The 23,608-nt window shown below is 49.4% G+C and overlaps 1 protein-coding gene across 45 annotated transcripts in view; it reads left to right on the forward strand.

Annotated features, from left to right (window-relative positions):
• LRRFIP1 (LRR binding FLII interacting protein 1) overlaps positions 1-23,608 on the forward strand; it is a 141,826-nt gene that overhangs the window by 41,254 nt on the left and 76,964 nt on the right. Inside the window, exons 1-2 of one of the 45 annotated variants that reach the window (XM_027588782.2) lie at positions 17,136-17,321; positions 17,682-17,863. The exons of 33 other annotated variants lie outside the window; for them this stretch is intronic. In XM_027588782.2, the coding sequence (XP_027444583.2) occupies positions 17,798-17,863 (66 nt within the window). In that variant the 5' untranslated portion in view covers positions 17,136-17,321; positions 17,682-17,797. Of the gene's footprint in view, positions 1-17,135; positions 17,322-17,363; positions 17,381-17,489; positions 17,864-19,258; positions 19,410-23,608 lie in introns of those variants that run through there. 11 more of the 45 variants (XM_027588781.2, XM_027588828.2, XM_027588787.2 and 8 more) reach the window with 11 other exon arrangements.

Below are 23,608 nucleotides of genomic sequence, written 5' to 3' on the forward strand. Positions count from 1 at the left end.
GATTAGGTTTTTTTGCTTTTGTTTTGGTGATCTGCAGATTATTTATTTACCTTTCCGTAGCCATGGCGAATGTTTTTCTCCATTGAGACTGCCCAGGCAGATGCTTGACAGCCCTAAGAGTGATTCTCCGCTGGGCTTCCTCCTGTAAGAAGTTCAAGTTCTCAGGGCAAGCTGAGCAGATGAAAGAGAGCCGAAGGGTGGGGCTAAGTAGGATTGAAATGAGGGCTCCACCTTTGGGTAAACACTTACACACACCTGTCTTTCAAAATCACAGTGTCCTGCTGGCCGTCCCGGCACACTGTTCCCTAGGAAACAGCTGTTGACGAGCAGAGGCCCACAGGACTCCTTCATTCCCACCCCCATGTGAGGTGCCTTCACCTGGCCCTGTGTCCCACATCGCGGCCTCCAGAGTCAGTCGGCTTCGGGCAGGAGACCAGGGGCGTCGGGATGAAAGAGAGCACCAAACCTGTCAACACAACCCAGCAGGGAGGAGCAGGTTTTCTGTGCTTTTGGACATCTGAAAAAGGGTGGTGGGTGGCTACAATTCTAAAAGGGAAAAAGTAATGCATACTCTAAGGATGATCTGTCAACTGGATTTTTTCACAGAGAGGAAGACAACTGTCCCAAATGAAGCTATTTGCTGTCGCTATAAACACAGCTGGGGGCCAAAAGCAGTATTGTTCAAATGGCGGTCACTCTGTTCTAGGACGTGTGCGCCCTGACACGTTGGTGTGTCGGCTTGGCCGTGAGGCCTTAAGTCACTTGTCAAGACTGGAATAATGACATCTCCTGTAGGAGCTGGATTGGGTTTGGAGGCCCCTCCCAGCTGTGGTTTTAAGAGAGGGAATAAACATTTGTCCGACGGTAGCCAGGGACGGGGTGGGAAAGAGTCAGGACCATGGATAGTCCTGCACCGCTTGAGTACACTACTCACCCCCAAGCCTCAGTTTCCACCATGATGCCACGGGAACAATTACGCTGACCTTTCAGGGCCGCCGAGGCTTCAGTGAGCTCGAAGGGCGCCTGCGTGAGCCAGGCTCCGGCATCCGGGAGGCTTGTGCAGCGGTGATCACATGGACTCTCCCCCCTCTCCTGTTCTCTCTCCCTCCTTCGCTCTCTCTCAAATACATAAGTAATATTTATTTATGTATTTGCCAGAGAGAGAGAGAGAGAGAGAGAGAGAGCACAAGCAGGCGGGAGGGGCAGAGGCAGAGGGAGAAGCAGGCTCCCCGCTGAGCAGGGGATGCGGAACTTCATCCCAGGACCCTGGGATCATGACCTGAGCCGAAGGCAAACGCTTAACCGACTGAGCCACCCAGGTGCCCGAAATAAAACCTTAAAAAAAAAAAAAAGTAAAGAAAAAGAAACCCAGGATAGCCCAAAGAGGTTCTCGCTGGCATACAGGTGCGGTTGGTTGAACACTTAAGTCGGACAATTTCCAATCAGAAGTGAACCATTACAACGACAAAATGTGTGTAGTCTTTTATATTCTAGCAACGACTAAAGAGAAATGTAGTAGGAGGAGCTGGGAGCGCACAGGGAGCGAGGGCTTCTCTGGGGTGCAGGGGCTTCTCTGAGCGGTGCACCAGCTGCGCGCTCCTCCTGCCCCCAGTTCCCGCGGCCCCGGGGGGGGGGGCGGGGGGGGAGCCGGCCAGGGGCTGGGGCCCACCACCAGCGCCTTCGTCTAGTCAGTACCTGTACTGGCTTTGTGTGCCTGGGCGCGCGCGTGCCTGTGCCTGGGCGCGCGCGTGCCTGTGCCTGGGCGCGCGCGTCTGTCTCTGGTTTTCCTTTGAAATATCTTCAACCACCTAAGTAAATTATATTTCAGTGATGTTACTGACTAGTCTGACAACATGTTTCTTAACGCTTTTTCACTGTTCAGCAGGTGGGAAAGAAAACTCTGCCTCGCTTTGATATCTGCATCTTTTACTAAGTGATAGAAGGGAAATGGTAGTAAGTCCTCACAGTTTCTAGAATTCTGTGGATGCACACAGCCGGCTGTCTCAGCCTCGGGACCCTCAGTCGCTGACGGACCCGCTTTGCAGAGGAAGGGCCAACACCGTCGATTTCTTGTTAGAAACTTGTTAGTGACTTTTTAAATATAGTAGACCACAAAACAGAGCTTCTTAAAACAAAAATGGAACATGCAGTTTTTGTGCAAGAGAGTTAGACTTTTGTGTTCAATGAAAACTGAATATTTGAAAAATAAAATATTGGGTAAAATAAAAGATTAAAAATTCTTAGGTATCTGATGCCATATTAGTTGTTCAAAATGGAAAGCAGAGAATTTTCTGCACCCCTGAAATACTAATTTTATCTTGACCTTAAAGAAAAAATTGACTGGGGCACCTGGCAGGTGTGGGACACTTGATCTCGGGGATGTGAGTTCAAGCCCCACGTTGGGGGTAGAGTTTACTTGAAAAAAAATATTGACTTAAGTTTAATTGTTCTAAATTTGGGTTATTATTCTGATTTTTTTTGAAGGTTTTATTTATTTATTTGACAGACAGAGAGGGAACACAAGCAGGGGGAGTGGGAGAGGGAGAAGCAGGCTTCCCGCAGAGCAGGGAGCCCAATGCAGGGCTCGATCCCAGGACCCTGGGATCATGACCTGAGCCGAAGGCAGACGTCTAATGACTGAGCCACCCAGGGGCCCCTATTCTGATTATTCTAGGAAAGTAACTATCATATATTGAAATAAAATCTTACAAATATCTAAAAATGGATGATATGTAATTTTAAAATATTTCCCTTAGCTTGAAGGTCTAAACAAAGCCCTTCTGTATTTTCAGTGTGATTCATCTTGTCTTTTCAAGTATTGCTATACGTAACCCGCAAAGTACTGACTTTCATTCTCTTTAATAGGTAGTTGCCGTGTTTTCCTAGAGCTTGATGGAATTCTGTTACAATATGGGCAATAGAAGGGTTCAAACTTTTTAGATTAAAAATAGACTTATCAATGCATGTATGTTCACTGTACAAGACGTAAAAAAGTGAGCTTGTTTTTATATTAAATAAAACTCTGCTATGGATTAGGTTGCTAACTAAATTCTTCAGCCAAGGGTTGGGCCCTCCTTTATTACAAATACTTAAATTTTTGTAAGTTGCTTTAGTAAAAAAAAAAAAGAGAGAAATTTGGGGGTTCTCTCTCTAAGGCTGGAGTCACCACCAGGAGGCAGAGTGGATTCACCTGTCACTGGTCGGTGAGCTGAGAGGGACAGTGTAGGCGTGGCCCGTGGCAGGGCGCCTCATCAAGGAGAGCTGGACGGACATCTAAAAGGCCTTCGGGCTTCACCCCATTCTCCAGGGGAAGGCCGTCAGAGGTTTCACAAGAGGGCTTAGTTTTTCTCCCAGCCAGGCTACTCACTTCTCACTTCCTCAGAAGGCCCCAAGCTTTGTGTCCCCATCGGCATTCCCCAAGCCTGGCACCCTGTGGGCACATTTCTGTTTAATGTCATGGCACTTCTCACAATTATAATTAATTACTTGCGATTATCTAACACCCGTCTTCCCCCTGGGAGGTGTGATGGCCTGTTGTCATTGTTAATCCAGAGTTGGCTTGGTACGTGACAAGTGGTAGGCCCTCGATCCGTGTTTGTTGACTGAATGAATGAGCGAACGAGGGGCTGGAAGGGATGGCGCTGGCAGCAGTGTTGGGGGCGCTGTTGGGGGGTAACTGAAATCACTGTGAGGAGGCCCGCTGAGACCTGACTGGTGGGAGGGCACCACGGTGGTACTGAAGCAGAAGCTGGCTGCCTGGGGAACTCAAGGGGGAAGCGGGGCCGCATCGTCCTTGAGAAGAGGGCCAACGGCAGGCGTGTGTGGGCGTTGAGGACATCAAAGCTCTGTGAGCGCACCGTGCAAGTGTGGTCTTCTTGAGTCCCTACAACAATCCTGTAAGGTCGGTGCCATTATTGCCACACCTTTACTTACGGGCGAACTGAGGCACAGAGACGTTAGGTAAAGCTTGCTTAGGGAGCGCTGGTTGGTCGTGTCCCCATGGGAGAGGAAATGCAGGAGGAGTCTCAGAGACAACAGGAGTTCTGCTTCGGAAGTGTCAAGTCTGAGATGCCTTTGGGACGGGCAAGGAGCAGGTGGACTGAAGCTTGGAGAAGTCAGGGGGAGAAATACTGCCCTGGTGCTCAGGACAGCGAGGTCATGGTCAACTTGGTGGGGCCAGGGGAGCCCCACCAAGAGGCAAGAGGCATTACAGGAAACACTCTGAAGACCACCCAGGAATCTGAAAAACCCACCTCCACCATGAGTGTGGGACAAGGGTGTAAGTGCAGTGTGTGTTCTCTTTACTTTCTGTGGCATTCAGAAATAGGTAATTCGTCAATAAAATGCAAAGATCACTATTCACTACTTGCAGGAGTGGTTGATAGTATCAATGAAATGAGAGGTATGCACAAAGGCATGAATTTGCATTATTTTTATTTTCTCTTTCAAAGCATAAAAGAGATGTGGTATCAATGATCAAGCATGTGATTTTTAAAAAAATATTTATTTATCCTTTTCAGAGGAAGAGCGCAAGTGGAGGGGCAGAGGGAGGTGGAGGGAAAATCTCAGGCAGACTCCGCACTGAGCCCAGTAGCTCAGGACCTGAGCCAAAACCGAGTCAGACACTCAACAGACTGAGCCACCCCAGGGGCCCCAAGTGTGCGATTTTTAAAAGCAAAATTAAACAAGACAAAGAACTGTATTTGACCTCTTAAAAGACCCAGAAAGATTCTTAACCTTGGGTCCACGAATCCCCCAAAAGGCTTCGGTTAGATCTCAAGAGATCCCTGAAATTGCATAGGAAAAACAACAGCATTACCTCCAATTTGAATATAGGCCAAACACCTCAGTGTATTCGAAGTGTGTGTGACTTGGCCACCAGTTGAGAGCCCGGGTGTTGCTTGGCACTTCTCAGTGGTTGCAGGCAGCTGGGGAAAGTGCACACCACTGTGTCAACACTATGGCAGGTACGAACTCTTGTTACTGAATGCACTAGTGCAGAAGCCCGCCTCTGTGCTAGCTGTTAAGCTCCAGCCCCCACTCCTTCCCCCTGCTGTGAGGCTGGGGCTGGGGCTCAGCCAGCAGGGCACGCGCCGCACAAAGAACCACTCCTCCTGCCTGCTTCCTGTTTCTCTGCGCGTCTCTGGGCAACGGCCGCAGGGTTCCGTTCTGCCTCCAGTGTTTGTCCCACACGGAGAAACTCCCGTCGTCGTCAGGGAGCCCTGCCAGATTCTAAAACACCCTGCTCAGAGCTCTGGGTACCCCCGGCCTTTGGAGCACGGTAACCCAGCCCTGGCTGTCCCCAAGGTCATTGCCTCCGTGCGACCTGAGCCCCTTTACCTTCTCAGGCATCCAGCACCTGCTCGTTGGGTCCCCTGTACGCAACCCTTCTGTTACCAGGACTGGTGTAGACTTCCTGATTGGACTCTGACTGATACACTGTAGCACGATTTAAAAATACATTTTAATAATATATTTCAGAATAACCCATTTACTTTGTAACCCAATATACTTTGCTTTAAGCATTTAAAAATATTATTCTGAGATCAGCCACAGGTCCCCACTGGCCTGCCGGAGGCGTGTGTGATAGAAAAACAGGGATGAAGTAGAAGTGGTCGCCCACCTCATTCATTACAGTTTCTTTCATTAGGTTTAGAAGCCTCTAGGAACACAAAACATAAAGGTTTTTCTTTCCATTCTTCCTTCGTTTCTTTTCCAATGAAGTTATGGAAGAAAATGAACTTTGTGTTATTTTTTCCTCCTTTAAAAATAGTACATGCTCATCAAAAAAACAAAACATTTACCATGTAACCGTTCTAGGTGAGTGGCATCTCAGGTATATTCACATTGTTTTGCAACCATCACCACTGTTCATCCACAGAATGTTTTCACCTTCCCAAACTGAAACTCTGTCCCAATCAAACAATTCCCTGTCTCCTTCCGTGAGCTCCTGGAACCCACCATTCTTCTTTCTGTTTCTGTGAATCTGATTAACACGATTTTTGCTATTGCGTGTTGCTTTCCCATGGTAAAATGGCTAAAATGTAAAATGTGATACTTAAAGCAAACAGTATTTGCCTCATGCCCGCCCCGCTCCCTTTTTTAAGTTAAATTAGCAGCTGTCCGCATAGAATGCCATCCTGCCAGTCCTAATTGTTCTTGTTGTGCTGATGGTATCTGAAAACTCATGTAGGGCCGTGATGACTTAAATCTTTCGACTTCCATGAACTGCAGCTTTAGAGAGGTCATGGCAGGGAGATGGCTTTAAAATATGTGCACTGGTCACATACTTGGAAGATTTCTTCCACACGGATTTCCAGATCTTCCGTGTGGCCAATTTCACGTGGAGTGCAGACTCTTGGAACTCACACCATATAACTTCAGTTTTCTGGGGAGAACTCCACACTGACGTTCCTCTTCCTTCTTTTGTGATACTGCATAAACAGAGTAAATTGGAGTTTTTTTACCACTATTTTTAAAATTGTGCTAAATACACATAACAAAGGTTAGCATCTTTACTGTTTTAAAGTGCATTCATGCTGTTCAGTCATCACTGCCATCCGTCTCCAGAACTTTCTCATCTTCCCCAAACTAAAACTCTGTCCCCATGACACACGGACTCCCTACCCTCCTCCCCCAGCTCCTGGTGCCCACCCTTCTGCTTCCTGTCTCTGTGAATTTCACAATTCCGGGGATCTTGTATAAGTGGAATCGGACAATATTTGTCCTTCTGTGTCTGGCTTCCTTCACTTTGCATAATGTCTTCAAGTCTCATCCACATGGTAGCAGGTGTTGAAATCTCCCTCCTTTTTAAGGCCCAGTAATATTTCCATCGTGTGGACGGACCACACTGTGTTTATTTACTCATCTGCTGATGGACACTCGGGGTTACTTCCACTTATGAAGGAATAAATTGGTTTTTGTATTTAATATGAATTAATTAGAATTTCTTACGTGGATTGACATAAAGAGAACATGGGTGCTAAGGCCCCATTTTATCATTATATTATCTGATATTATTAAGCAAATTTGGAACATTTATCTCAGGGCCCCTGGAAATGCTCCCCTGTGGCCACCAGGAGGCAGGTCTTAGAGTTGGACCACCCCTCCCCTGCCTTTTCTCCCAGACTTCTGTTCTTCACTGCCTACTTGCCTTTGCCTTCTTCCAGAGATAAAGATAGTTCTATTATGTTTTAGTCTAAATGTAGGACATATATGTTAGGTAATCATAGAATATTAGAGCTGAAATCTCTGAATATTTCTATCTTTTTAATGTTCTTGGTTGCAGGGGGCGCCTGGGTGACTCAGTCGTTGGGCGTCTGCCTTCAGCTCAGGTCATGATCCCAGGGTCCTGGGATCGAGCCCCACATTAGGCTCCCTGCTCCACGGGAGGCCTGCTTCTCCCTCTCCCACTCCTCCCTGCTTGTGTTCCCTCTCTCACTGTCTCTCTCTCTCTCTCTCTCTGTCAAAAAATGGATGGAATCTTAAAAAAAAAGATTTAATATTCTTAGTTGCAGATAATTTCTTCTTTTTCAAAAACCCATACCTACTGTAGGAGAGCCTCTTTACCCGAAAAGAGAAGTTCATGAGCTTCTCTTGCCTAACACCATTCTTTGGAGACACAGTCATATCTCCTTATCGGGCCTGTGAAGTTCAAGTCCAGCATCTAGATTAGAATCGCAACTAGGAAGTGACCATGCACCTCAAAGAAAGTAACGATGGCCAAGTTCAGGCCTCTTGTTCTAGGAAGGTAACTTGGTCACTTCTGCAAGAGCCCCCCTGACGTGGAATTCCAGTTAGTATTGGGATTCTAAGGGTTGAACCAGTGCCAGGGGGTACATGCAAGCTGTGCATTCTGAGCAGGAGACTGGGTAGGCAGAGCCGTGCTGGGCGGGGCAGGAAGGCTCATAGGGAGGGGCGGTTGGTCTGGGACAAAAGTTAACTCCCACACCCTTTGGTAAATGATGACTGGATATGTAAGATTTAGATTGCATGCTCCTGAAATTATTTTGTAACATTGTGCATTATAGAGACCAAGAATCTGCCCTGCATTTACAGTTGGCTTTTTATTTAGTTAAATATTGATTACGAACAATTACCCATTTGATGCTTATAAGGCCATACGAAGTAGGTAACATCATTACTCCTATCTTACAGATGAAAACACCGAGGCCTAGAAAGGAGTTGTATCACTGGCCGGAGGCCAGCAGTGAGTTTATCTATTTATTATTATTTTTTAAGATTTATTTTATTTATTTGACAGAGAGAGAGAGAGCATGTACAAGCAGGGGGAGCAGCAGAGGGAGAGGGAGAAGCAGGCTCCTGGCTGAGCAAGGAGCCCGATGCGGGGCTCAATCCCAGGACCCCGGGATCATGACCTGAGCCGAGGGCAGCCGCTTAACCGACTGAGCCACCCAGGCGCCCCCAGCAGCAAGTTTAGACAGACTCGAAGCTTTCCGCCCAGGCAGGGCTGGCCCTACAGACCTGAGCCCGGTGTGTTCCTCCACAGGGGCCTCGCCCTGCAAAAAGCAATTGTATTCAAACACCAACAATAATTAACTTTCCACCCGCTTCAGTGCTAGTCCTTCTACAAATTGCTTTGACTATGTATCTTTTATTGATCAAAATTAGATTCTAGCCTTTAGCCAAGAGCGTCTTATTCTCAGACTTGTCATTTGCTTCCTTTTGGGTCCCTCGGCAGGTGACTGACAACAGATCCTGTGCTTACCTTATTGGCAACTTTAATGCTATTTAAATTCTAACAAGCTCTGAGTCCTGCCCTGTGTGATTACAGCACAAGCACTAACTCGCGAAGCTGCTGCATCCTTGCTGTTTTGCTGGGTGTGGAGGACCCATGTTAAGATGAGACCAGTAGACCAGGGCCGCTGGAATTTTATTCTGACAGCCCTTCTGATGTGCAGACAGGACAAAGAAATCCGCAGTGTAACTCCGGAGAGGAGGTAGAATGTGTAACCACCCGCAGATTGTGCGTATGCCTGATGCAAAAAATCAGTCAAAAGCTGGGAGCTCAGTTTGCAATCGTTTGTAATGACATTAAAAAAAAAAAAAAAAAACCCATAGGGGTGCCTGGGTGGCTCAGTCAGTTAAGCATCTGCCTTCGGCTCAGGTCATGATCCCAGGGTCCTGGGATCGAGCCCCGCATCGGGCTCCCTGCTCCGTGGGGAGCCTGCTTCTCCCTCTCCCACTCCCCCTGCTTGTGTTCCCTCTCTCTCTCTCTCTCTCTGGCAAATAAATAAATAAAATATTAAAAAAAAAAAAACCCATAGCACTGCCATATCCCACAATGATTTTTTTTTTTTTTTTTTTTTTTTTACTTAAGGTAAAAAGGTAGTATTTAGGACTAAAGAAATACGCAGGACCTATATGAGGAAAACTATTACAGTATACTGAAGGACACATCAGATTTTAAAATGGAGAGAGACATGCCTTGTTTCTGAATGAGAAAACCCAATGTTGTAAAGATGTTAATCCATCCCCAAATAATTTATAAATATAATGTAATTCAAATAAAATTCCAGTTTAGGGGACAGGACTGGTTCTGTGTTTGACAAGTGGGCTCTAACATTAATCTAGAAGAGTAAATAGTGAAACCATCAAGAAATTTTTGGAAAAGAATGAGGGCGATTTTCAACTTGTTTTGTAGCCTACGGGTTCTTTGTTCAAACAAAATCCTACCTCCCTATTCAAATACTTCCAGTGAGTCCTTTACTGCTCCCGGAATAAAGTTCAAGTTCCTTAACCTATTACAAAAAAAGAACATTCTAACAATATCTAAATGTACTCTGAAAAGCAATAAAATTCCCCCGATGCCATTGCTTGCATAGGACAGCTGTGTTGCTTATTGTGTTTCCTTCCAGTCTTTGTCTATATGCATCCATTTTTACCTAGTCATATTCATAATATACTTGTCTAAGGGCGGGAACACCGAAAGCCTGGCTTTGGGAAGAGCAGTAGGCAATGCCAAAATTCTGGGCTTGAGCGGGGGCAGTTGCCTGACAGAGGGCAGAGCTCCCTGGGTGCTCCAAAAATGCTGATTAAAGTTTTAAACCTAATCCAAACTAATTAAATGACCAAGACTACCTACGGCTTCTCTAAACCTGTATGTGAACTGTAATTCCAGAGTCCCTTATCTTGCAGGAAATATAGTCTGTGTGCTTTGGAAGAACAGACAGAATGTGCCGCAAGCTCTTCGGGCCAGCCTGGGGTCCCACTGTGAGCTGCCCTCCTATAGGGTAGCTGCGTCCCTCCCCTTTTACATAGGACGCTGGAAGGGGTCACGGGAGTCCCCGAAACTACAAACTAATAAGCAGCAAAGCAGGGATTCCAGCCAGATGTCCCACCACCACCCCCCCAGTCTCCACTTTGGAGGTTTGAGGGCTTTCTGCAGGAATCGCTGGGCCTCCGGGTCAGCTGTGCAGGCTGCTGGGGATCCCCTCAGCCCCGACTCCTTGGCCCTTACCCGCCCAGATGGGCCAGGAAGCAAAACTCCATTCTTTGACCTTCTTGCTTGCAAGGCTCTTACTTCCACCATTACCCCTTGGCCTTGGCCTTGGCCTTGGCATGACTGTACTACATCTGAAATCTCAGCTTCCAACTTCCCACCCTGTGGCCCCCACGTCCTGTCTCGCAGTGCCTGGTGCTGACTTTCTTCCTGCTACAACTAACCTTGCTTTTGAGTTCTCACTTAAAGAAAAAAGAGGACCAGAGATACTAGGCGGTGGCTTGAAATAGTTCTTCTTGACCATGATTTCTGTGCATGGGTAGCTGTGAATCTATTGGAGCATGACTTATTTGGATAAGTTGATAAGTCACTGTTCTGGTACAACGTGGATGCCTTTGATGAAGGTATAAGCCCCTCTAGACCAGGACTTCTCCCCGGGGGCATTGTGCAATATCTGGAGACCTTCTGGGTTGTCACAAGTAGGGTGGAGAGGCCAAGGACTCTGCTAAACATCCGTGACAGATGCCACAGCAAAGAATGGTTTGGCCCACAATGTCCACACTGTTGAGGTTAAGAAACCCTGCTCTCTATTTATGTTAGAGTTCCCTCATAAAGTCTAATCCCACATTTGATACCGGATGCCTCCACGGAAGTGGGGTTAAGAGGAGGGTGCTTCAGTATAATCTGAGTAGCTAAAACCAAACCTCCTGGTCAGAAGAAGCATTTCGAGAGCCTCCAGTGGGCTCAGAGAACCACGCCCTCCCCTTGTTCAAAGGCGGGTCGAAGCCGCCCCACAAGATGTTGGGTATAAAAGTGCCTGTAATTGACCTCTTTGCTGGTACTGGGAGTGACGTGGTCAGGAGTGGCTATTTGATCTCCAGTTATTCCAGAATTTCCACTCTTGTGCCAAACATGCCTCTCCAGACTGCTGGTCTTTGCTCTTCCTCAAACTTCCCTTGAATTTCATCTGAAATACTCATTTTTCAAAGGTAAGGCTTCTTGATTCTATGTTAAAGTCTTCTGTAAAGATACACAGTTCATACAAATTGATGATAAAGTAGTTGTTCATGATCTGATACTTTTCTGGCGTCTAGTAGCTGATGACTGATCTTGGCCCTGTATTTCAGGGCATCGGGTGCAGAGGGGAAATACCCTTATAGTAGGGTGTGGGCATGTGTTTCTAGTGCCATGCTGAAGTGTGCTAACTAGTCTTTATTTTCCTTAGAGAGATGATTTTAGGGGTGCTGTTTCAGGAGTTTCTGTACTTTGGGGTGGAAGGGGGCTCACTTCTGATGTTCTCATCTGTCCTTAAGTCAGGTCGTCTTTAAGTCAAACGGCTTATTAGTGGGAGTGCCTGATTTTTAAACCCTTGAATTCATGTCACCTGCCCTTAAATTTCCCCGTTGGCTGTGGGTACCACTTAAAATCACATCATAAAGGGCGCCTGGGTGGCTCAGTTGGTTGAGTGACTGCCTTCGGCTCAGGTCATGATCCTGGAGTCCCGGGATCGAGTCCCGCATCGGGCTCCCTGCTCGGCGGGGAGCCTGCTTCTCCCTCTGTCTCTGCCCCTCCCCACTCTCGTGCTCTCTTGCTCCCTCACTCTCACTCCCTCTACCTCAAATAAATAAATCTTAAAAAAAAAGAGTAGATCAGTGAGAGTTAATGATAACCTGCCAAAGTCCTCCATTTTATCAGGAGAATCATTCACGCACCCCTCCATCATTTGTGAAGTGCTTCCTGTGTCCCAAGGCGAGAACACCCTCCCATCCTGGAAGGGCCCACTCCTAGTGGAGGGGGGGTGAGTGCCAAGTCGTAGGCAGCTGAGAGAATGAAGGATGTGGTTGTATGACACCCAACACAGGCGAGTGCCCCATAAGCAGGAGCTATATGTGGGTATGTATGTATGTATTAGAGAGAGAGAGAAAGCGTGCGAGTAGGTAGGGGGAGGGGCAGGGGGAGAGGGAGAGCAGGAATTCCAAGCAGGTTCCATGCCCAGCACGGAGCCTGATTTGGGGCTCCATCTCACGACCCCGAGATCATGACCTGAGCTGAAACCAAGAATTAGATGCTTAGGTGCCTGAGCTACCCAGGCGCCTGAGCAGGAAACTAGCTCAGTCTTCTTTTCAGCTACTCTTGCTCCAGATGCTTCTATCCACTGGAGACAGTCCAGATTCTGGCCCGCCAGCTATGTTCACTGCTGCATGGGGTGCAGCTTCTCTGCAGATGCCAGGCAGCGTCTGCCCTCCATTAGATGCCCCCTACCAATGCCCTAAGTCTTTCTGGGGAAAGCTGGCTAGCACATTGATCTGGGTGTGTACACGGCTTTTTCGGCACCCCTGGAGTGGAAGAGGGGGTTACTGGTACAGGCTAAGCCCGGGGGGGCCACTGAGAACATTCACCTGGCCTGTCTGCTGACTGTCCATTCCCAGTGAGGACCCCTGGGTGGTGGCTGGGAGGAGGGCAACTCTGTTGTGCTGTGCACGGGATGCTAAGGGCTCAGACTTTTGGTGGGGACTTGGGTCAGTGAGCCCAGCCTCATTCTTACAGTGCAGGTCTGCGGACAAGTTATCCGACCTTTGTGGGCCTCGGTGTGTGTATAAAGTGCTTTGTAAACGGAAAAGTGCTGTGCAGGCCTGGGTAATCTCCTCATGAACCAGCTTTTTAATATGAGGTGTTCTGTGATATTAGTCAAAAGGATCCATATAAAGTAAAAAAAAAAAAAAAAGTAAAATAAGCTCATTGTTTATAAAAGTATTTAGAGTTGTTTATTTTGTTGTAATCAATATGAATAGTGATTCATGTTCACAAAAAACAGCAATTATGGGTGTGACTTAGAAAAATGGTTTCGGGTCAGTCATCTGACTAAAGGGGAGGCTGAGAGCCCCTCCCCCACCTCCACCGTCTGCCCTCTGCTCTGTGCTAAGATCCCAGGAAGGGCTTGTCTCTGTGGTTCTAGCACTTAGAACCAAACCACAGGAGGAGGCGAAGCTCGTGAATCAGGCAACAGGCCAACACTGTGGAGATGAGTAAACCAAGTCTGGGTGTGGCCACGTTGGTTAAATGTTCTGGCATTTGCTGGTTAGCTATGATTCTGATGTTCCCAGAACAAAGTGAGACAGCTCTATTTACCTTTGGTTCTTTTCTTAGGGGTTCCTTAAGAAATTTAAGTCCCTGCATATAATCTTACGGTACGTCGGAGGACTGTTTCTTTAGATGTTGGACATTTAACTTCTGTCGGGAGGGCACAGAGGATCCCAAGCTTGGCGGCTTCTAGGAATGCCTAGGACAAGGGAGAGCTTTTACAACACCTACAGCGCCTCCCCCGTACAGAGCTCCCCCGCCTGAGCAGTGACTGCCTGTCTGCAGGTCCTTAACCGCCTGGCACCTGGGAAGGGGCTGGAAACTCCCAGTCAACCTGTTACAAGGGGCACCCTGACCAACAGAGAGTGGAACTGGGAAATTGGACCAGTGTCCTTAACCTCACAGTTCCTCATATAAGGACCTGGGGGAGCACTGGTCCCGGCTAGGCGGAGGGCCGCCTTGTTCCTGAGCACCCCCACCCCATGCCACTCAGGCCTCTCGAAGACACCCTGGGAACCCAGGGCTTCCTAAGTGCTCCTTCTCACCTGACACTCTCAGGCGGTTTTAATTCTGTTACTGTGCCAAGCGTCTTTCAAGCTGTGAGCACGGGGAAAAGGTGTCTTGGAGTGTGTCCCATTCTACTGAACGTCACTTTTCACAGCTGCACCCCTGTCTCTGACGTCTTTGTGCACTTTCCAAAAACAAGTTTGTAGGTTCCAGTCACTCATTAATCATCCTCACAAGTGGCCTTGCTATGAGTTAAAAAAAAAAAAAAGGCCTGTTTGGGAAGGGGGCTTCAATGAGGGGCCCTTTCCATTAGAGACCTAGTTATAATCAAAACTAACAGAAGGCGACTAGATAGACCCTTTATGCGTTATTCTTGGGCCCCGAGATCTATATAATAACACCAAGAACTAGGATTCGGGGCTCGCTCTACTCACAGTATAGACTTTGCCACTTGCCCGTGGCTGGAATGGTTCTGAGGCTTGGCCATCTCACGGGGTCAGCTGGACTGAAACACACTCAGAGGCGCTGGTGTCCCATCTGGAAGGGCGTTAGAACAGCAGGTTTCTCTAATGTGCTACCACTCTGTGCAATAAGAAATCTCCTGGGCACTGACTCTTATTATTTTATTGCTGGTATCGTTAGTTTGTTCCTAGGACTAAAAGTAGTCGCTTCTTACTCCCTGACAGTCTCCTGCCACCCACAGCTTCTGCAGCCAGCCCTTCCCAAAGTTTCTCTGGTCATCCCGTTTCTCTGCTGTTTGAACCTATTGTTGCCCCACTTCCTTCCTGCTGTAGAGAAGGACAGGAAGGCCTGGGTGACTTGTATGGGGACTCTGGCGACCAAGGGAACAGAGTGGCTGACCAATAGTGTTGGTCTGCATTTCCAGCAAGCCAGCAGGGCTGCTGGGGGAGGGGGGGCGGTCTGCACGTGGGTGCCCTTGGTCCTCCCATACACCGGGGGCGCTACACCGGGGGCACTATCCTTACCATTGGCATGTTTCAGATGAAGCTTGAGACACAGGGCTAAGCAACTTGCTCTAGATCCCACAATAAGTGGCAGAGCCAGGAATTGAACCAGGTGCTTTTTTGTTTTTTAAGATTTTATTTATTGGGATGCCTGCCTGGGTGGCTCAGGCGGCTGAGCATCTGCCTTCAGCTCAGGTCATGATCCCAGGGTCTGGGATGGGGTCCCACATCAGGCTCCCTGCTCAGCGGGGAGCCTGCTTCTCCCTCTTCCTCTGCCTGCTCCCCCTGCTTGTGCTTTGTCAAATAAATAAAATCTTTTTAAAAAAAGATATTATTTATTTATTTGAGGCAGGGGCGCACGGCAGACCAATAGGGACAAGCAGACTCCCTGCTGAGTGCAGAGCCTGCTGCTGGGCTAGATCCCAGGACCCTGAGATCAGGACCTGAGCTGAAATCAAAAGTCAGATGCTTAAGCTACTAAGCCACCCCAGGTGCCTCTGAACCAGGTGCTTTAATTCCAGAGCCCATTTAACCCCTTCCCTGCATGGTTTCGTGGAGCTGATACCTAGAGACCGGATGGCTGCCTGGGGGTTGGGGAGAATGCAGATGCCTTCCAGGAAATGACACCTTTTCCCTGTGCCCTGCCCTGGGAGATGTGGTCACAGGGTTTAGGATGGTTAGTAGCTCTAGGATTTGCCTATCTAGATTGGAATATTCAAACTGAAGTCTCAAAGACGGCTATTTTATTGTCTGTTATTCTCATCTGTGGAGTTAAAACTAAAATTATAATTGCTTTCCATGATAAATTCCGTAAGTTCCGTACTTGTTTATGCAGAACAGTGTAAAATTATTTTCTTCAGTGAATTTAACTTTCAAGAATTAGGAATTGTAACATAGTAACATACTTAAAAAGAGGTATAGCAAGAAAACAGGTATTAAAATGTGGGCATTTCCATCTCTTTGAAAGTTATTTTGGGAAACCTAACGATGCTATCCGTCAAAGCTTGGAAAGCTTGGCGCTGTGTTCGTCTTAATCAAAGTTGAAGCCTGGTGAATTCCTCCCACAGCGGTCACTCCAGACATCTACTCAGCCTCTCTTTTCTGTGGCCCCTACCCTCTCAACTAGGTCGGATCCTCCTCGGGTACCTCCTCTGTCCGCCCACCCTCCGAGTTAACCCCTTCCTTTACGAGCCCCCTCCTGTGAAGCCTGGTGCTCAGGGGCGCCCGGTCCACAGTGGGAAGAAGGTCCGTGCGCACGGGTCTTGCGCTAACATGCTGGCGAGAATTGGATGAGGTGGCAGAGTAGGAAATTGGGGTACTGTAACATCGAAAGGTGAATCTGTGGTCTCGCAAGACCTTCTGGAGCCGCCTTTGCAGAGAATTAGGCCAAGCGATTCTGTTCAAAGTTCGGGTTTGGAGGCGGGGAGGTGGTCTTTCTGAGAAGGGGCTCCTGGGTAGGCGGGCAGCGTCGAAGGAGAGGGGGGAAAGGAGGAGGGCGCGCAGTCAGGTTCCAGGCACCGCGGGCACAGGGCCTGGCCAGGACAGGTCAGCGTTCCCATGAAAATCTGCCCCAGCCTGGCGAGGTCGGGAAACGTGGCGTTGCTCTGCCCATTGGACTTTGAAAAGAAAGAGCCTCCTCCTGCGGCTGGAGGAGGCGCGTGCGGGGAAGGCCGTTGCCATCTCTCCTCTCGGCTCGGCCCCTGCCTCGCACCATCGTCCCGGCCGCGCTGCAGCCCCCCCGGATCCGCGCCGAACCGCTGGCACCCCAGCTTTTCGCTGCGCCGGCTTGCTGAGCGGGAGGCGGGCGCGGTTGGCGCGGTTTTGGGGTTCTGGAAGCCGGCCCTTCTCGGGGTGACCCGTTAACGGGGTACCCCCGCCGGCAAGTGCTGCTGTGCTCGGGCGGAGGTTGCGGCAACGTAGAAGCTCAGTTTGGCCCGAGTTCTGGGGACGTCGCGGGGTGGGAGCCGCGGGGAGCACGGCGCAGACAGCTCCGGGGCGGGGCGGGGCGGGGCGGGGGCGGGGTCAGGGCGGCAGTCCGCCCCGCCCCCGTGCAGGCCCCGCCCCCGTGCAGGCCCCGCCAGGCGCTGGCTCCTCCCCTGAGAACCCCTCCCCCGCGCAGACCGGCACAGGCCCCTCCGCAAGCGGGCCCCTCCGCAAGCGGACCCCTGCCCCGCGTGGGCTCTTCCGGCGAGCCCCCTCTTCCCACGGCCCCTCAACTTGCCCTTCCCCGACTTTGGGCGCGCAGCCGGGGCGGGGTTGTGGGCGGAGCCGGCTTTTTTTCTCCCCCGCCCACCTCCGCCTTTCCGGTATCTGGAGGAGGGGGTTGGGCGGTGATTGATAACCGCGCAGCTGGGGCGCGGGGCGGGTAGGACGGGGCGCACGGGCTGAACGGGATTGGGGGTGGGCGCGGGGGTGGGGGTGGGGGAGGACCCGCGGGGGCGGGGGGCGGGGGGCGCGCGCGCGGCTGGGCGGGGGACCCTCGGGGGCGGAACGCTCACGAGGCGGCCCGGGCTCCTCGGCCCCCGGGCGCCCCCGCCCCCGGCCCGGCCAGCCCCGGCCACCTGCGCCCCGCCCCGGCCGCGCCCGAGCCCGGGAAAGGCGGAGACGCGCCTCTGCTCTGGGAAGGGCGAGTTCCCGTTGCGAGCGCGCTCTGTCTCCGGGAACAGTAATCCCGCCACTCTGGGGATGCGGCTGCGCTGAGAGCCTGCCCGCCCGCGGATCCGAGGAGTTTACCGAGTCTCTTTCCCGGTTGTTCGAGAAGGCGGACTTATAGCTGGGCAGGATGACCAACCCTGCGGCCACGCAGAACAAGGAAATAGACTGTCTGAGCCCAGAAGCTCAGAAACTGGTAAGAGGAAAGCACGTTTTCCAAACTTTCGCTTTGCTTCTGTTTGCCGTTCTAAGGCTCGGGGCAGCGGGCACCTTCCGCCGCAGTCGTCTGTGCCTGGTGAAGTGCGGGGTGGGCTCCGCGTGGCCGGCGCTCCCTGAAACGAACGTCCCTACGCTACGATGCGCGGGCGGGAGCAGGCTCTGCTGTCGGGGGCGTTCGCGGCTGCGTGTGCACTGTCCTCCTGGAGCGCTGGGAAACACATTTTACTGGACGAAGCCGCCCCTCGCCGGGACCAAAAGAAACTCGGTCGCTCCCCTGTGCCTGTAGTGGCGGCCTTGGACGTGCTTAACCCAGCCGGCGATGGCCGTGGGTCCAGCCCAGGTCTCAGACCTGCGCGTGGTCGAGTTTCAGTCGCAGCTGCTGGTTTGGTGTTTTACAAAATACAGCACCTGAGAACTGGTGCCCGAAGCCGGTGCCCTCACCCCGAGGCTGGTACCACCAGTGGCCGGGGTAGTTTGGGGTACTTATCTTGCTCTGGACCTTAGGACCAGTGGGGCTGAGCCCGATTGCTCCAAATACCTCCAGGGTCTCCGGTCACAAAATCCACCTTGGTTAGTCTCCTGGGGTCTCCAGGTCTGGGCAGGATCCTCCATGCATGGGATTTTGCAGTTATCCAGCTCAATACCCACCCAATACTGGGATCCATGTATATAGGGATAGTTGGGCCTTAAAATTGGTCATGGGGTAAGGTAGGGGAGTTTTGTAATTACCCATTTTCTGGCAGCTTGTGGTTGACTGCGAATGGAAATATAAAGGCAGAAGGGTGCACTTTGGAAAAGAACCATGAGGTCGGTACTGCAGAGACCCTACCTAGATTTTCACTTTTCCTGGCTTTTGTGGAAGCCTTGATAGAAGGGTGAGCAGGACACAATCACTCCTTCATCAGGCAGAAATTAATCATCTACTAGGTGTTTGTGGAGGATCCAAGGTAAATAGGACCGCCCTGACCTTGGGGAGCTTCCTGGTAGACGCCAGGGAGAGGCATAGAAACAGACTTTGATGAATCCACACTTGAAGGTTGCTTTCCTTGCTGAGTACTGTCCGGTGGATGTTTTTAAAGTTTGGGTTAGTGTGCTGCTTCTATGGCCTCGGTTAAAGTTCCTGCCATGAGCCAGACCTTTGGAGCTGGTTCCCAGCCCTTCACCTGGCTGGTGTCTGGGGGCCTGGGAGCTTACGGAGAGATCCTTATGTCACCATCAGGGAAGGGCCCTCAGAAGAAGAAAGGAGGAGAAGCTTGCTAGGAGATGCTGGGGTTCTGCAGAGCCGCCTAGACAAACCATAGATGGCCAGAGCAGGGTGCTGTTAGCCCTGGACAAGAGTTGGGCTCAGAGGGACGAAGTGCTGGGCAGGGAGCTGTTGATGGAGAAAAGAGTAAACATGGAAAACCAGGATGTGAGCACAGGAGGGACAGGCCATCGGAGGAATGAGAAGTAACGTGGGCTGCCTGTGGCACCGGCTGCCAGGTCCCATTAACCCATGCACACTTCATCGAGGAGCTGTGGGGGTAAGTCACAGGAGAGTGTGGAGTGGGCTTTGATTGAGGTGCTTCACTGTACCCCCAATTCGAGGATCCAGTAAGCTCTGAAAACTGAAAATTGTTTTTGTTTTGTTGGTTGTTTTTTTTTAAGTCTGTGGCAGAATTCATTTGGCAGGGAGGCCTGCCCTGGCTGATGGGAGGCTATTTTCTGTCTTTATCCCCCTCATTGTGAATATTCATACATTTCTCTGCAGCCTGGGGATGTCCTTGGTTGAGGGCTGTTACTCTGGTGATTGCGGACTATAAGGGCCTATGCAACATATTACCCTTCTAAAATCCAAAAACGTTGAATTCTGAAACCTGTTTGGCCCCGGGGGTTTCCAGTAAGAAGTTGTAAACCTATTATAGGAGTTTTGTTTTGTTTTGTTTTTTAGTAAATAGCAGCAAAAAGTATTTTAGAGTGGGGCATGGGAAATAGAAGTAAAACTCAGTCCTTCTTTTATGAGGTTAAGGGTCTGGTTAAAAGAAGTGCTGAGGGGCGCCTGGGTGGCTCAGTCAGTTAAGCGTCTGCCTTCAGCTCAGGTCATGATATCGGGGTCCCGGGATCGAGCCCCACATCGGGCTTCTTGCTCAGAGGGGAGCCTGCTTCTCCCCCTCCCTCTGCCTGACGCTCCCCATGCTTGTGTTCTCTTTGTCAAATAAATAAATAAAATCTTTAAAAAAAATAAAATTATAAAAAAATAAAAAATAAAATAAATAAAAGGAAGTGCTGAATGGCCAGTTGGGGGGTGCCTTACACAACAGTGAGCTCTGGCCCTGGAGCTCTGTGAGTGTAGAAACCATACATTTCTTTAACTTTTGTAACTTCCTCATGCTTATGACGGGTTGTGTCACCTCTGGTCTCTTTCCACATACTGATTAGCACTAAGCCCTCACAACCACTGGTCCTGTCCTGAGGACAGCCTGTCTGGGCCGAACGTGGACACGGTCTCCCAAGCCCCATGTCATCATTGTAGGTAGCTGTGCCAAGGTCCCCAGCTCTTGGCGAGCGGGAGCATTAACCAGTGTGGGGGTTGCAGTCAGTGCAAAGGTGGTAAGCCTGGCTGTCGCTCAGTCTGAGATTTTGAGCCCTGGAAATCTGCCTTGTTTTAGATGGGTCACTTTCCCAAGCAGTTAAGACACAAAAATAGTGAAGTAAGGTCTTTTCTTACAGGATTAAGAGTGTTCCCCTAGGGCAGAGATGGAGACTAAATTTCCCTTTTGCTTTAAGAGTTACTTTCTCTTCAGCCTGAGCTAATTCAACATAGCGGAAGCCTCCTTAGCAAATTAAAACAAAACAAAACAAAAAAAAACAACCAACCCTGCAGTCTAAACTGCCACTTATAGGGAGCACAGGAAATCAAGTTATTTATAGTTGCAGAACTGTTCTCAAGTGAAGTTGATTGGAGTCTTAGCTGATTAGAGGTCCTTATCTAGTTTCTACAGAATTGTGGGGGCAAATGTTGGTGCAACAAGTGTGCTCCTCAAAAGGCAATGTTCAGGAGGAATTTGTTATCCCTGAAAAATCAGGCTATGTGACTCAGCAGAGGCATTGTTTATGACTAGTTACTCAGTGTTTCCAAGTATCTGTTCATATTTAAAAGTATTAATCTTGGAACCTCAGAGGCCATAAGGTTCAAATCACTAACCTGTTATCGATTAAGCCTGTTACACCCCCACTACAGGTTGGAATGGGGTAGGGAGCAAAGGAGTTTTTATTACCTACAGCTTTTACTTTGGGCCACCAAAATCTTGTTTTTGTTTTTTTTAAATAAAGAAACTAATTTTCATGGAACGGATTTACTAAATTTTCATTATTTATTTTCTAGATAAAATTACATTGGCTTCTTTTTCCACGTTGTTAAACAACTATTTTTTACTACATCCATGATGTAATAATTCAGAATTGCCATGCATTTGATTGAGACCACTACTAAAATCCCCTTCCCCTGGCCAAATTCCAGAATAAATAAACAAGAAAACCAACAACAACACAAATGTGTATTCTGAGACTCATACATTCATTTGGGTGAGAGCCAGAGTTCAAGTGGTTTTCTCCTTAATACAGTAACTTGACAGTTCTAAAGCCATGTAAGTGGTTTTGCCTTGAGTCGAAAAGCACAACTACTTTGTAGTAGGGAAGCAATTTATCTTAAATTACTGTAATGAGGACTTTTAATTATAACCAAAATGTTTCATTTGTATGTTTGTGTAATCAGACTTCTCAAAGCAACCTCGTTTCTGATCCTCATGTCTTTTTTATTTTGTGGCAAATGGGTGTGTAATCTTCCAAGGGGAAGAGAAATAGAGTGGCCTTTTGGTGTGGGCTGGGAACCTCCCCTCCCTCCTCTGAAATTCCCCTGTGCCCATTCTCCTGGTGGGTGCCTCTGCTTGCTTGTCTTCTCCCAGTGCCTTTATTTTTATTATTATTTTTTTGAAGATTTTCTTTGTCAGAGAGAGAGAGAGAGAGCATAAGCAGGGGGAGAGGCAGGCTCCCCTCAGAGCAAGGAGCCTGGTGTGGGGCTCGATTCCAGGACCCCGGGATCATGACCTGAGCTGAAGACAGACACTTAAGCAACTGAGCCACCCAGGCGCCCCTCTCCCAGTGCCTTTGAACTCAGTCTGAGCTGAATTTGCCCTGCTGGATCCCTAGCTGCTGGAGGGGATGCTGTGTAAGTATTAATAGCAGGCAACATCCCCAGACCCTGCAGTGTCAGCCCTGCTAAATGTTTTCTGTAGACAGCTTCCCTAACCCTTGCCAGAACCTTGTTTGGTTATCTCCACATACAGATAAAGGGGAAACTGAGGCTCAGAACCGTCAGGGGACTTTCCCAAGTGCACCCAGCTAGCAGGCGGTAGAGCCAGCTCAGGCCCAGGCCTGCTGACTCAGAGCTGGTGCTGATACTTGTCACCAGTGTAGCCTTCACGGAGGGTCTGGCGAGCAGCTACTGCTGTGAGCTTCTCTCTGCAGCCCCCGGGGTTTCACATCCCCATGTGGGGCGGAAGCATTTCTTGTTACTGAGGCAGCCTCTTAGGACACATGGCCTTGCCCCCGAATGCATAGTGAGACATTTTCATTTTATCAGACATATCCTTTCTCTCTGGTAGTTATTAGACAAAAGAACTTTCCTTTTTTTAAGATTTTTTATTGGGCTGCCTGGGTGGCTCAGTCAGTTAAGCGTCTGCCTTGGGCTCAGGTCATAATGGGATGGAGCTCTACATCCGGCTCCCTGCTCAGCGGGGAGTCTACTTCTCCCTCTCCCTCTGCTCCTCCCCCCACTTTGCTCGCTCTCTCTCTCTCTCCCTCAAATAAATAAAGCCTTTTAAAAAAGAAGATTTTTTATTCATTTGAGGGAGAGAGAGCGAGAGCCCAAGCAGGGGGGAGGGGCAGAGGGAGAAGCAGACTCCCAGCACAGCAGGGAGCCCTACAGGGGCTCCATCCCAGGACCCCACCCTGGGAAGACACATTTAACCAACTAAGCCATGCAGGCACCGCAGACAAAAGAACTTTCAGTGGACTTTATTTTTCTAAATAAGGAAAAGAGTAAAAATGGAAGAGCCACAGAAATTTCTATTTTTCTATTTTCACACTGCCCTAACTTTGTAACTTTTACGTGTGTCGGCATCCCCCAGGAGCCTCCTTCCTGGGTGTTGTGTGGCTCTACCCCACCCCACCCAGACAGATAAGCTCACTGAGAATTGAAATGATGGCCTCTGGGGGCGCCTGGGTGGCTCAGTCGGTTAAGCATCTGCCTTCAGCTCCAGTCGTGGTCCCAGGGTCCTGGGATCGAGCCCCGCATCCAGCTCCCTGCTCCAGGGAGCCTGCTTCTCCTTCTCCCACTCCCCCACTCATGCTCTCTCTCACTATCTCTCTCTTTCTTAGATAAATAAAATCTTAAAAAAAAAGAAAGAAAGAAAAAGAAATGATGCAGTCAGTCTCTGTTTCTCTCCTGGCTTGGTTCCAGGAGTATCGCTTGAATAGGGGGAAGGTTGTAAATGGTTGTGCGCTGCCCGGTGTAGGAAAGCCCTGGTGCTACCGGAGTGTCCAGCCTTATTCTGAGAAGGAACAATGTCAATGTTTCATGACACCTTAAAATGTGGGGTTTGCAGGGAAGACCATCTGTAGAGCAGGTTGAGGTGAAAGGAGTGGAGCCCAGATGCGTTGGCTGGAGGGTACCTGTCACCTG

The sequence above is a fragment of the Zalophus californianus genome, chromosome 3 (genome assembly GCF_009762305.2).
Source record: "Zalophus californianus isolate mZalCal1 chromosome 3, mZalCal1.pri.v2, whole genome shotgun sequence".
Classification (NCBI taxonomy): domain Eukaryota; kingdom Metazoa; phylum Chordata; class Mammalia; order Carnivora; family Otariidae; genus Zalophus; species Zalophus californianus.